General features: G+C 37.6%; 1 protein-coding gene across 1 annotated transcript in view; it reads left to right on the top strand.

Moving 5' to 3' along the window:
* Nucleotides 1-15529, top strand: part of SATB2 (SATB homeobox 2) — a 176676-nt gene that overhangs the window by 57368 nt on the left and 103779 nt on the right. The window contains exons 3-4 of the mRNA XM_090268339.1: nucleotides 13079-13205; nucleotides 14333-14456. Coding sequence (XP_090124465.1) covers nucleotides 13079-13205; nucleotides 14333-14456 — 251 coding nt within the window. The remainder of the gene's footprint in view (nucleotides 1-13078; nucleotides 13206-14332; nucleotides 14457-15529) is intronic.

The following is a 15529-nucleotide window of genomic DNA, read 5'->3' as shown; positions in this document are numbered from 1 at the left end:
TTATTTTTGAAGGCCTGAATAAAAGTAAAAGTAAGTCTTATTTACATTTTCAGGGTCTCATATGTCAGTGATTCCTAGGGAATTTCTTAGTACTTATAATTAGATAGTTCCGAGATTTCAGTACCTTGATCTTAACTTTCAGTATCATACTTCCTGAATGAATTAGACTTATTTACTTATGTGGGTTATGCTGGGGGCATTATTTAGCTATATACAAAAATATCTTTAAGGAGAGGAAATTACTTATTTCTGAAGGCATATAAACAATTTATTTCTTCTCTTTGGTGTAATGGAAATGCAAAATTGATCTGAGAATATCTTACTTGTTTTAATAATTGTGTTATTGTGTTTCATTAACATAGAAGAATCCCTGGGAAAGTCATTCTTAGCTAATAATTTTAGTGTGAAGAATAATGAGTGCAATTGTATTTATTCAGGTAGTAGTCCATTTAGCAGCTTTACCTATTTGAGTAAGAAGTGCAGTTGGCAGAATGATAGTCAGTTAATAAAATCCTGATTGAGCCATGTTTCCTTTTGTAGTTGATATGAAAGCCATTGTTGTTTTGCTCACCAGCTGGCAGACCTTCAATTATCCTGAATTTAGAAATTGTTTACTATACTTTGAAAGTTTAAAAATGAGCTCTCCCTGAGAAGTAAAAAGCTGAATTCTTGCCCTTTTTTATAGAAAAGTAGAATTTTAATGAAAGAAAAATCAATCTACCAATTCAATGTTGAGTTTATTTTCGGTTTTGAAGGTTTAAGTGTTTTTAAAATGACAGTAATCAAAACCTCCATTACTGGGTGCCAATGTATTTGGGCAGCGTTTTTAATTTAGAAAGTCAGAGCTGTTAGGGGGTGATGATCAGTACATTTCTGGCGATGGCGTGAATTCCCTGAGAAGGTTTGGTTTGAAGGTTTTGTCTTCTCAGGCCTCTCTTGGTGCCTTCGGCAACTGTCTAGAGTCTCTCTTGTGCTGGTCTTCCTGGATGTCCAGGGTGCCAAGAATGTGGGAGCTCAGTTTCTACTTGTTGGGGGTTAGCAGGATGCTGGGAACAGAGTCTAGGTAGGGAGCATCAAGTGAGCCTGCAAAGTGAGCTGCTGCGGCCCTTGAGCCATGGCAGAGTGGTCCTCCCTTTCTCCCCCTCTCCCTCACTCCTTTCATCTCCCTTCCGCTCTCATAATAGACACTGTGAGTGTTTACACAGGCAGAGGGTCTCTGGTGTTCTGCAGCAGAGAGCAAGCAGTGAAACGCAGTTCTTGACGCCAACTCTCAGGTTTCGGCTACTCCTAAAGATGATGACCTGGAAGCGCAGAGAGGGAGTGACTTGCTTCAGTTACTGAGGTAGAAGAAGCTTTTGACTGCATCAGACGATTTGCCATGTTAGCCAGTGACATTTTAGAAGATCGGTGTTTTTGCTCAAGTGAAAGAAACTTTCCTTTAAAAACATTCTAAAAATGTTATGCTTACCTTTTTTATATTAACTTACAATTCATGAATGCCAGCATATGTTTATACAGCACTATAATTTTTGGTGCAGTTTAGCTTACGTATTTTATTATAATTACCATTATGTGAATACAGGAGACTTTTTGTTTTTTTGTTTTTTTTGGTGGCATTGGTTTTATTATTTTTGCTTTTATTTTTATTTATTTAAAAATTTTGTTTTTCAATTGCAGTTTACATTAAATATTATTTTGTATTGGTTTCACGTGTGCATCAGAGTGGTTAGATAATAATCTACAAGTGATTCCCCCTGATATTTCAAGCACCCACCTGGCATCATATTTAGTTACTACAATATTATTGACTATATTTCCTATGCTGTACTTTACATCCCTGTGACTATTTTGTGACTGCCAATTTGTTGTTCTTAATCCTTTTACCATTTTCACCCAGTCCTCCAGTATGCAGCTATCAGTCTGTTTTCTGTATATATGTCTGTTTCTATTTTGTTTGTTTAGTTTGCTCTTTAGTGAAATCATATGGTATTTTGTCTTTTCCTGTCTAATTTATTTCACTTAGCATAATACCCTCTAGGTTCATCCATGCTGTTGTTAATGTTAAAATTTCATTCTTTTTTTATGGCCAAGTAATATTCTATTGTGTTTATGTACCAGCTCTTTTTTTTATCCACTTGTCTAGTGATGGGCACTTGGGTTGCTTTCATATCTTGGCGATTGTAAATAATGCTGAAAGGAACATTGTTTTTGCTTTTAAATACCCATTTTCTAGGAGAGACAATGAGGGCCCAGCGAGGCTAAGTGAGTTGCCCATAGGTGCACAGCCACAGCATCTAGGTATCAGACCTAGATGTCTCCCCTTGTCTGCTGCTGTTTCCGGGTGGCCTTCTTGTTCATGACCAACACACGCCCACTGTATTTTAGGCATCCTCATGCTTATGGGGCTGTAGTGAGGGTTGTGTAAAACAGTTAAATTGACATGACTTGTCCTCCAACAGTTTATGGTCTACATAAGGTAAAGGGTTTCTGAAGTTTATGCATACACAGGAAACCATTTTTTCTGGCTTTTACTTATTTAGCTTATGTCAAATACTACAAGCTTAAAAAGAAATATAACTCAGTGTCCATGGATTTCCACCCCATTTTCCTTCTCACATGCTCTAATTTTCTCATTTCTCTTTGCTTATCCTACTTGAGAATAATGAGAATATTAGCTGATAAGTTGGAAAAAAGGAATGTGGGAATCTTTTGGTCTCCTGCCTTTCTTTTGAGGAAATTGAGTGGATTGATCTCCATGCTCCAGGTCCTCATTTTTACCTGGACAGTAATTCTGGCACCTGGTTCATCCTCACCATCTCCTGGAATCTCCCCTTTGAGCTTATGTTTCAGAAGCTGGGTTTGGGGGTGGGGAACAGAGCATTGCTGCAGATGCTATAGGGATGAGCTTTGAACTCATTCACTTAATGTGACCATTCTCAACAGCACAATCCTTACTAAACTGAAAATTTCTGGGAATGGGGAGAAAAAGAAGCCATTTTTGATCTTTCCCTATACTCCAGAGCACTTCTAACTGCTCAGATACCAAGGATAGCTAGCCATCTTTTCAGGGATAATTGCTAAGACTCAATTACAGTTCAGTTGCCCATTGATTCATATGGCATTTTTCTGACATGGCTGAATATTTTAGGGGGCTCAAATAGGCCATTGTCATTATTCATCACCAATTATATGGTGACTACAGATATACTTTAGATTCAATTCAAGAAACATTTGCCTAATGAGAGAGCTCCTCCTATGTATTGGGCCCTTGGCATCTTAATTATAACAAATGGTTGTGCTATACTTAAAAGTTTGGTTTACTGAGTTTAAGTATAACATTTCCAAAAAAAGGAAATCAAAGAACTGTCAGATTTTTTTTTGAATGTAAAATACCTGAAACCTGCAAGCCATGTACATTATTAGATTTAATAGGAGAGTGGATATGAAGATGTACTGAAAGTAAAAATTATTAAAATGTCCTTAAAGGAACAAAAAAAGTCAAATGAAATAAACAAAACAAAACCTCTAAAACCAAAAGCAGTTACCATTTTGTAATAGTTACAGTCATATTTGCTTCCATTTCTTGTAGTTTCCTAACAAATTACTGTAAAATCAGGTTAGTTGAAACATGAATAAAAATGTACAACACAAACGAGTATACTTTTTTGCCTTCATATTATATGGCAATATTTTCTTTGATAATCAGCATGCCATTATAATATTGCCTTAAGATCATATATTATGTAACCTTAAGTTATAGGAAACAGAATGTGCCTGGGGGACAATTTTGGAATACGTATATAATTGGGAGCATGCTGTTGGGAGGGTTCTCAAGGGCGTTGAGCTCAGTCATGAAGCACCTGGAAAGCTAGGCCCTCAGGAAAACTTGTTGCAACATTCCAGCTCCCATCCGAAAAAAGTACATGTTATTAATTAGGATGGGAACTATGTGTGGCAACTGTATTTTTAGATCTTCAGTGGATACTACTTAGATGCCAAAACACTGCTACAGGTAAGGCATGAATAGCATCTGCTACAATATAGCAAAGTCTGTTTAAAAGTGTATTCTTTCCCCGTGTCTTTGATTATTGAATATATTTTAAGGGGACAAATGCAAGAGGGAAATCTCTTTATGCAAATGTATTTCTGAATAGAAAGGAGGAAAAATGGAGAAGTTTGTGTTACCTGTCAAAATTTATCCTTTAATTCCAAACTCTGTTAGATAATGATTGAACTATTAAACTGAGAACAATAGTAAATATATACCAGATGAAATAGTTTTTTATCCTGTGACAGGAGCTTAGAACTGATCACAAATAATTTCTTGTTAACATCTTTCTTTCTTATTTGTTTTAGTACCCTGTGTAATGATTTTAAATGGCACTCTGATGAAACACCAACCATATTTTTTCATATCCTGACCAATATTTTGACTATTTTTCAGAAGAATCGGAATTTTCAAAATTAAATAAAGGTTTCTAAAATACCAACTTCAGAAAGTTTTATTTAATTTGTGGAATAATTTTGTTCTCTCTCTGTTTTTTTTCAATAGGGTCTTTATTAATTTAGTCTTGTTACTTAGTGCTTATATTAAATAATCTAATAAAGTCAGGGTTATAACATAACATTTCCCAAATGTGAAGCAGCATCTATTACACGAGACAAAATCTTTGTACTGCAAAATGTAAAAAACTATGTATACAATTACAAGGCACCAAATTGTACTGTATACACACACACACACACACACACATATATATATTTTTTAATATTTTATTTATTTATTTTTAGAGAGAGGGGAAGGGAGGGAGAAAGAGAGAGAGAGAAACATCCATGTGTGGTTGCCTCTTGCCCCCAACCAGGGACCTGGCCTGCAACCCAGGCATGTGCCCTGCCTGGGAGTCAAACCAGCAACCTTCTGATTCTCTGCCCTGACTAGGAATCAAACCGGCAATGCTTTGGTTCGCAGGGCAGCACTCACTCCACTGAGCCACACCAGCCAGGGCTTTGTATATATATTTTTAAATAGAACATTTCTGTAGCTTAAGGGGGTAGTGAGCTCAAGAAAAGATTGACAGGGAGCTGTATATCACTAGAGTTTGTTCAAAAAATGCTCTAACTTCATATTTCATTTTTTAATACTAATAATTTCTGGTGATAATTTTTCCTGAAAGATACAAATATGATTTAAGAATAAAACTTATTATTCTTAACGAGTAAAAAATTAGCTTGTTTGTGTTTGTCAATAATACTCCAATTAATGCAGGCAGAGGAGCTGTCTGGGGAGGTGGGATATAGTATTGTACCTTCATTGTATGTGTGTGTTGATTTTTAGATAATTTATATAACAATGTAACCCCAACATTTACTCTGAATTATTGAATTATTTATTTTTATGTGGTGTTTTCTTTTGTATTGTTATACATACAAGATTAAATGTATTGTAGGTTTCCAGACAAGTATGTTGTGACATTTCATTAATTTGTGTAAATTATAATGCCACTTGAATAATGTAAAATGCTAGAAGAATGCTATTTAATTTTCCATTTAATTTTACCCCAATGTAAGATGTTTGAAATGTAGTCTTTAAAATCAAAGAAGAAGGTGTAGAAGAGTTACAGTAAGTTGTGTTGGGGTACTGCTCAGGTATGCATTAAAAAGGAAAATATATACACTTCAAAAATCACTCTTGTGTTGCTCTTTTCTCTCTCTCTTTTTATATTGAAAAGTCTTTCCCTCCACAGGTTTAACAATAATAACTACAATTTATGCCTTTATGCTGCTACAATTTGATGATATACCACAGTTGGCCATAGGTTAGAGACAGGCTGAGTTATTACATACTGCTGGGTAGTGATTTCCTATGAACTGATTTATGGATAAATAATTCTATGTTATTATTATATAGGACAGACAGCTTTTAATTTTTTTAACAAAGCATAGCTGAACGACAAAAAATTATATGCTATAACATAGGGACACTACCACTCTGAGGAGAATAGACAGATGCAATCACTGTCATGAATCCTATTTTTACAAGGGGCCTCATCAGCAGCTGGTGCTTGTGGAAATAATACTATGAACCCAGAAACCCTAAGGCTTAATCTGAGGCTGTTTATTTATTTACTTATTTTTTTATTGATAGTCTTTTGCTGAGATCTTTTCCAGGGAGATATGAGCTATATAAACCTCAGACTTTAGATATTAAAGCTAATGTCTCATTCCCACCCTCACCCACCCACCCCCAGGCTGAGTTTTCACTTTGCTTTGAAAACTAATGTTAAAATCTACCTGGAATAAAAGAAAATTATTCACTGAGTTGTATTGTAAGAATACTACTGATATCTTGGTGGGATCCTATGTCAGTCTCACAGATTGGTTGGTGGGTTGTATTCTACAATATACCAATCTAGCCATATGCCACCGCAAACTCTGAGAATTATTTTTGTGTCCTTTACAAGGTATCCGCTGCAGGCCTTCATGAAGTAAATGTCTCTCATATTTGAAGTACAGGGGATAAAAGCTATCATTTGGTTTATTTTAAGAGTGGTTTCCTTTAGTTATGTGTTTAGCAATAATAAGCTTCTCGACTCAGTTGTGTGCTCCATAATTACAGAGATAGGGTGCATTGGGTTATCTTTGCATCTTTGTGACTTATGCTGGAGATACAAAGAAAAATTTATTGAATGAATAAAAATGATTACTGCTTAATACAAACCCTTCTGATGTTCTATTGCTTGTGTTGTATTATGACCACATTTTATTTTTTTCTCAGAAGTGATCAACTTTTTAAAAAAAGTTAAATCAAATATTGATGAACTATAATGTATATTATCACCACTCTTGTTTTTCTATAGTTAGAGATAAATAATACTAATGATATAAATTATGCATCTACTGAGAAGAATATTTGATTTCTCTGAGATTGAGTACAAACTGATAAAACTAACAAAAACATGAACACAAATATTGATATTTCTTTTTTCAATGTATTTTATTGATTATATTGTTACAATAGTTCCAATTTTCTCCCCTTTACTCCCCTCCACTCAGCATCTCCCTCCCCCAGCAATCCCCCCGCCCCAAGTCCATACCCATGGTTCATAAAAAATAACTATCCCTCCCTCTCAGATATTAAGACCCTTTGTAATCTTGTAAAGGACAATGGGCGAAGGTCTCAAGCTCCTCTAGCTGCTTCAAGCTGGACATGGTCGTCATCCTACCTACCCTTGGGTCCAGAAAACCCTAATAATAGTGGGGGTGTGGAGGGGAGGGTGGCCTTCCCACATGGGGACAATATTGATATTTCTTTTTGTGAAATGTCAACACTTCGACAGAATACTACATTGAGAGAGTAAAAACTGGTTTCCATTATTGCATCTTTTTAATTTTAGACAAAGATTGCCTTCATTCCCAACCTAATTTTATGTCACTAATGGGAAATTTACCTACAATTGCATTTTGTTATTTGGTCTAACGGCATTACACAAAGAGTGGATTGGTTCTCTGAATTTTAGTGAGCAGATTTGTCTGGATATAAACAATTTTATTTGTATTGTGCTCAATTCAATCATGTTAACATTTGTATGAATTTCAACCCCACCATAAAGACCCATAATTTGTGACTCAAAAGACCTTGAGACTGCATCTGTAATAGTCTTCAACACCAGGCATTTTCTAAATGCTTGCAGATGATAAATTCCTTGGAAATAGGAAAGATGATTTTGGAAACAATGTTTATTTCTGAAATGGAACTGTTGTGGGAGACAGTTTTTTCCAGAGAGCTTCCAAGTATAGCTGGCTTTTCTGGGCCTGTCACCTCTTTGCTCATTGGTCTCCTTTGTTCCTTTGTTAAACATTAAATGTCAAGATCCTGCCTGATATGTGACTGTGGATGAGCCATGGCCCCACCTTCCACGGGCCCATTGTGTGTTTGGGCAGTGGCATATGAACAGAGCTGAGTGGAAAAAGTATTATTGGTCCCACAGTTAAAAAACTTGTCAGATCAATCCCAGGGTGTAGTCTGGACTATAACCCACTAGTGTCCTTGAGAAGTGGCTCTGCTCTGGTCTTCAGCTCACTTCCAGTTAAAACGCTGACCCTTTGCTGTTCTCAAACTATAAAGTACCATAAGGGATATTGTGACAAAGTAAGTCTGTTATAAGATACACAAATCAACCAAAAATATTTATTGTGCAGCTGTGTAGAGAAAGAATTGCTTTAGGCTGGGTTGATCCGGGTTAGAATTATTCTTGAGGCAGAATTTAAAGAATATATATGACTTCTAGAAGTGAATATTGGGGAATCAATACTCTAGACAGAATGAGAATGTGGTATGTATTCAGAGAAGAAATGGGAATTGGCATCTACCGAGCATTTACTATGTGCCCAGCTGGGCTTGAGGTGTGTGTGTGCACGCACGTCCATGTAAATGTAGTACTATCTAATTGAATCATAATTAGTTTTTCCCATTTTCCAGATTGGGGTTACAAAACCTATTGATAGAGTGTGAGCACTGGAAATAATATCTGTACATTTATAGTTACGCCATTTTTATTGAGAGTTTTCCAGTGCTGTGAGACAGTTATCTCCAGTGGGCGCAGAGACTGCTCCTCCTTCTTTGTCCTCCTTCACTGCACTGTAGCATTTGGTGGGGTTGGTGTTCGTCCTTAGAGGGGGCAAGGAAGAGGCTATTACCGTTATAATTAGACACACCTATCTATTGAATTGCAGCTCTTTTTCTCTTCCCTCAAAATGCTTCCCTCTTTTTTTTTTTAATACTGATTTTAGAGAGAGAGAAACATCAATTTGTTGTTCCACTTACCCATGCCTTATTGGTTGATTCTTTTTTTTTTTTTTTTTTTTTAGAGAGAGAATTCTTTGTTTTTAGAGAGAGAGGAAGGGAGGGGAGAGAAACATCAGTGTGTGGATACCTCTCTCATAACCCTAACTGGGGACCTGGCCTGCAACCCAGGCATGTGCCCTGACTGGGAATCGAACTGCCGACCCTTTGGTTTGCAGGCTGGTGCTCAATCCACTGAGCCACCCCAGCCAGGTTACTTCTCTTTCTTAATCCATCTGTATTCCAGTACAGGTTAATTTTCCTAAATTATATCTACACTCAAAAACTTTCAAGGATCTATTTCCACCTGATGTTTACTGAGCACTCCTTGTGTGCCAACCCCAGTGCTAAATTCTGTTTCTTTAAAACCTCATGACACCCTAAAGGGTAGATATTGTTATTATCCCCATTTTACAGATAAAGGAAACTGAGACTCATTGAGATTCAACAACCTGTTTAGAGTCTCACAGCTGAAAGGAGATGAGGTGGGACCTAAACTTACCTCTGACTCCAGGCTGTGCTCCTGACCTCTGACCCATACTGTGTGCTACTGAGTCAGGCATTCAAGGCCTTCCAGACTTGGACCCAAGCTCTTTTCCAGTCTTTTCATCTGATGTGCCACACACATGAACCCGGGTGACTTAGAGGGTGCTGCGAAGAGCGGGAACGTGGTAATTGAAGGGACTCTGGGCTGTGATCCTTCAATTAACCCACCCCTTCTGAACCTCCATTTCCACGTGGGACGTGTTGAAACTAGATATCTAGGGGAGAAGATCTGATGGAGAAATTGGAGGTGCACTTTCAGTACATTTGCTGGTGCAAAAAATGAAAGACAGAGGGGAAGAGATTGTGGTAGTGTTATTGTTAAAGTAAAGGAGATCTAAATCTATCCATAGGTAAAAGGAAAGGAGGCCCCGAGGAGTACAGGAGGAAGAAATGTAAAGGGCTGGGGGAATAGAAGCCGTGACAGAATTGACGTACAGTCCTCCTTTGTGATTTAAAATAGTGAGGGCCTTTTACAGGCATACAACTGAATTAAAGATTGATAGATAATTGAGTCATAAAAAATCTTTGATTCCATAACTTTTGAAATAAACAGACTATAGTTTTCTTTTAAGAAGTATTAAAAACATTAAATAATGACTGTAAACAGTTGTTGAGGTTAATTATATCCAGGTTTTGTTCTAAAAAAAAAGACTTTACATTTAATCTGCAGTGTATTCCCATGTTGTCAATATTTTTATTGTTCCATTTTACAGATGAGAGGGTTGAGGTATGGAGAAAATAAGTAGCTGCTGAGTCTATATATCTTGCTGGTGGGGGAGCCAGGGTGTGACTAGAGGCAATTGGAATTGGAAACGTGCGTTCTTAGCCAGTATGGTTTACTGCTTTCCAATTTGATTTCCTCAATTAACACTCAACTCCTAGCCCAAGTAATATTTTTGTCTATTTTATAGCAGAGAAGGAGGACCATATCTAAGGCATGTATTTTCGGAGGGTTAACACATTAGTCAGAAACCTCGTTTGGAGGAAATACTTATTACAAAGAGTTACTCCCTGCCTGGCTGGATGAGAACAGCTTTCTGGACACAGCTGTCCAGCAGATCTTGCATCTGCAGATCCTGGTACATAGTTGAGCAAAGAACATGACTTCTAGGACTGTGCAGGTTAGTCAGTAGGGTGCAAAAAAGAAAAAGCACATGCCACTTTCCATTGCCTGAAAATAGCATCTGTCAACAGCTCTCTTCCAAGAGGCAGAAACCAACCTGCAGCAGCTGCCTTTGGTAGAGGTATTAAGTGTTGTGAAGGCACCTGTGTGTGTCTAAATCCAGCCCAAACAAGTCTCCTTCTAGCTCATGAATGTGAGGAGAGAATTTACCTAAATGGAAGTTCCTATTTCTAGCAGGGTGATTTGTCTATCATTTCCTGTAGAGATTCCCCACCCCACTTCACCTTATTTATTTATTTTTTTTTTTTGAGGTATAATTGACATGCAGTACAATGTGTGCACATGGTTTGGTTTTATGAAATTTGGCACTTTTTATACCAACCAAAACAAGAAAATTCCCTTACATCCCTTTCTAGTCAATTGTCCCTGCTATCCAGAGGCAACACACCGTTCTGAGTTCTAGCTCCATAGACTAGTCTTGCCTGTTTTTGCATTTTATATAAATGAAATCATACAGCAATATTCTGTTGTTTCTGACCATGCTGTGGTATATTCTTACAGTGGAACACTACTCAACAATAACAAGGAATGAATAACAACACACACAGCAGCATAGGTGGGTCTGCTCTAGGGTTGTGTATTGAAGTGTGCAGGATTTATTTGCTTGATATTACCTTTGCATTCCTGGTAACCAAAATGTCCCACAAAAATCAGCTTCTTCTACTTGCCTTTTTTTGTACACAACTGCCAGTTTCATTTTTATCCCCTTCTAATCTCTGATAATGAAATATCATGTCTTTAGAACATGGCCAATTTATACTCAACTTATGGGCTATCATGGCAATGATTTTTAAAGGAATTTAGAATTGTGGAATGCTTTTTTTTTTAAAGGAAATATGTTAGACACGTTACATGGTATCTTTTTAGTATTTTCAAATATCAGAAGTAAAAGAAGCAATAGGCAGACCCTGCCTCTCATGGGTGGCTGTCCAGTGGGCCCTGGATGTTCATTTCATGACTACTACATGCTGTGTGCTGTGCACTTTTCATTGTCATGAGAGTGAATGTTAGGAAAACTGTCCCCACAAGAAAACAGCTTTTCTTGGCAAGTGAAATATGACTTAAGGAGCCAGAACTGGAGACATACGGTACTATGAATGAGAGCTGTGTTACTTTATTGGATCTGAGTCCAGGCACTATTTATACTGCAGCATATTCAGCACCAGATTGTTAAATCTTAATACTGAAACAGTGCATCATTTTAATATTTTTGTTCTGTTTATTCCCTGTTTTCAAGCATTATGTCAGGCATTGCGCATTCATTTATTTCATCTTGGACAGGACATGGCCTGACCAGAGAGTTCATTTCCTATTATTGGAATTTCAGCTTATAGCTATAAAACATCATTTTGTGAAGCTTTTAAAAGTTCACCTGGGTATATAGGTGTCCTTTCTTTTTGATGACAAAAAATATTTTTCGAAAGAACAATGTAGTTGTACTTACCTAAATTATCAAAATCAAAATAAAAGTGCTCTGGTTTTCTTCTGTCACTAACACATGCTGTGTGTGTATGTGTACATGTGTACGTGACAATTTCTGATATCCTGGGAACCATTCAATTTTTCATGGCATACGAATAAAACTTTTGTTACTCTGTTTGGTTTGTGAAATGCATTTCTCTTTATTTTTCTTCATCGATGTTATGTATGCCCAGATAAGATGGGTCCTTCCTAAGCATAAGTTAGCATTTTCACAACATGTTGCATGAGCTGTCTCATGAATCTTCCAGTGACAAGGGTATTCCTAAAATCACTGCTCTCTGTAGCCTAAGTTTGACCAGGATTTTTATTCTCTCTCCGTTGTCGTGTGTTTACCATATGCCACAGGAACCCTACAGAGAAAGGGTACCATTGTCACTCTAAAAACAGCTGAGGAATTTAAAAAAAAGGAAGTGGAAGGCATCTCTGTTATTTCTGATCTGCGGTCACTCACTGTGCTATTGGAGAACAACCCTTCTGCCTGGTCAAATGCAAGCCGGGGAATGGACTCCTCGCTGCTTCCTCAGCTCCAGAGGTTGTTCACACTGGGGATTAGACCACAGTCAGGATGTGACTGTGTGCATGCTGAACCCACACACAGGCATTTTCTCGTACAATTCAAAACCAAATCTTCTATTTACTTAAGACTTGCTTTTTTTTTTTTTTTTTTTTTTTGTCTATGAAATCAGCAGTCTGGTATATTTAGCATCCGTCTTAAGTTAGAGTGTGAAACAAGACTTTGGGGGAAGGAAGTATCCTTATGGTTTTGTAAGTAATTTAAGAAACAGGAAAACATAAAATAACTGATTGACCGTGATTGAACCTCATCCCTTTATTCTCATCTTCCTGTATAGTTAACTCACTCAGTTGTCAGCCAGAAAGAAATCGGTTATTGCCCTGGGTTGTAAAATTTCTCTGAGTGGGCCTTGAATGTTGACTATTGAATGACCTCCTTAACATTGAACAAACAATGGGAAGGTTTAATAAATAGCAGATAGGTGTTTATTATGTTTTTCTTCCCTGTGCAGGAATAATCAAGCTGGGGAGGTGGAACCCTCTCCCCCTCAGTTATGTGACAGATGCACCCGATGCGACAGTGGCCGACATGCTGCAAGATGTCTATCACGTTGTGACGTTGAAAATCCAATTACAGAGGTGGGTGTCTCTGAACATCTGCCCTTCCTTACTCTCAGAGCAGCTCCGTCGATCATAGAGTCACGGCAGAGATCAGCGCGTCCTGTCTTTGTTAATTTCTAGACTTTGGGTGAAATGAAAAAAAGGAGAGAGGAGGGAAGGAGGGGTACCTCACCAGGCATCTTTACAGTCCACATTCCAACTGTTTTATGTTTTGTTTTCAGAAGCAGTGAAGTGGTAACCTAGGGGAAGCTTGATAAATCATTAAAAATCTGCAGCCCATAAAGGGAAACTTTCCACAGCCCCTACTTTAACGGGCCCTCTTGTTAAATGCTTAGCACATAGTATTTGAAGAATAAACACCTCTGCTGTTTCAGGTTTGTGTTGTGACGGATAAGTGTTCTGCCCGTGTAGAAGGCTTACTAAGAAGGCGCTGGCACAGGACAGCTAATCTTCCTCTCTGTCTCTGATGGCCTGCAGAGTTTCTGGGAATTGTTTCTGCCTTTCCCCCCAACAGATACAGCATCCAGAACAAATTACACCTATTTTAAAGAATCTAGAGGTTCTCTGCAGTCTTGTATTATAAAATGCCTGTCACATAATATAAACATTGTTCTTTAATGTAAGGATTTTGAATTTGCCTCTTTTGGAGAATTTCTACTTTAATAGGAACACAAAATTTTCATGCTTGTCTAGGAATGCTTTGGTGTCTTCTTTTAAAAGTTATTTTCTGGATATCTCTGAATTTTTCTGTGAGAGTGAAATTTGGGCCTTTAAACTTTAAATCTGATGGAGGATTTCTTTACATTTAACCTTAGGAAGGCCTGGTAATTAAATTTGTATTGTGGAAGTTTATAATCACACTGCCATGCCATTTCTATCAGCAGATCAGAGAAATCTTATTTTTAAAAAACAGCATTTTTTCATATCCAAAGTGACTTTTTCTCAGGCTAGTGTGATTGCCAACTTAAAGTGATTGTTGAGCTCTATCAAGGTCCTAGAGAAGCAGTTTTTTGCTCCCCGCCCCACATTAGCTCCTGTTCTTTAGCAGCTCTTCTAATGCTGACGTGGGATCCAGGGGTGACTGCTGAACCCAAGTCCCTCTTTATTAAGGTTTGCGCGTTGTTCATTCTTGTTCTGTTTTCCAGTTGTTCGAAGTTGGAAGACTTGCCTGCGGAGCAGTGGAACCATGCCACAGTCCGCAATGCCTTAAAGGAACTGCTCAAAGAGATGAACCAGAGCACATTAGCCAAAGAATGCCCTCTCTCCCAGGTCAGTATCTCCAGGGAGGGTTCTGGGAAAGGTAGGAAGCCACTAGTGGCCTCTCTAGTAGGAGGGGCACACCTGCTTAGACAGCTGCATTTTATTTATAGAGTCACACTACATTTTAGGTGGAAAAAATATGTAGATTATGGTGCTTTTATTGTAACAGAGGAAGGTATCGGTTACTGAAAGCTTTGATGCAATGGGAGTGTATTAAAACATTTCACAGTCTTTAACTTTTCACTTATATTATAGGAGTTAGGTATCAGTGTCTCCATTTTATAGATCAAGAAATCCAGGGAGAAGCACTTTACCTGCCTAAGCTTACTCAGCTGGTTAAGTGACAGACCAAGACCCTAAACCAGACCTCACAAGCCAAAGCTTAGGTTCCATATCATTGCATTAGTTGGTCAGTGGAATGAGTCAGTCATGCCAAACCCATCTCTATTTATATTTACTTATTGAGCTTTTCCCCATTCTAGCAGAGAGAGAGAGAGAGAGAGAGAGAGAGAGATGATCTTTGCATCATATGCCTTTGTAGAGATTTTGTAGTGAATTCACTAGGTGAAAATGCATTGGGAGAAGTGATACTCCATTTTTAGTGAAATGATTATGAACAAGTTATATACTTGCTCTTGTGCTTACAGCTTTCACCCAGGCCATTTCAATACCTACCTGCAGGTATGCATGTAGATGCTGAGGCTTGCTGCTAGAATTTTGATTTATTCCACTATGATAGCTCATGAAGTTATAAAAATAAGTATTTTGAATCATTCTGATCATATACAGGGGTTGGATAAAGAACAATTTAAGAAAGAAAAATAAAACCCTTTCAATTATTTGTTCTGAATTTCACAATTAGTTACAATTAGTTGTCTCTTGGATTTACATGGAAGTCAAAATGGGCTTTGCTTGGAAGTGGACAAGCTCCTAACTTAATATCACCAGTTCAGGTCTATGGAAATTTGGTCCATACTGATTTATCATGATTATCAGGTTTGATTATAACTATAAAATGTGAGTAGAGAGAGGGCATGAATAGAAAGAACCCAGTCAGATGCTGAGAGCCCTGAGCTCTAATG

Source organism: Furipterus horrens, unplaced genomic scaffold (genome assembly GCF_987537825.1).
Source record: "Furipterus horrens unplaced genomic scaffold, mFurHor1.1.pri manual_scaffold_1, whole genome shotgun sequence".
NCBI classification, from domain to species: domain Eukaryota; kingdom Metazoa; phylum Chordata; class Mammalia; order Chiroptera; family Furipteridae; genus Furipterus; species Furipterus horrens.
This window is presented reverse-complemented; position numbering and strand designations above follow the sequence as displayed.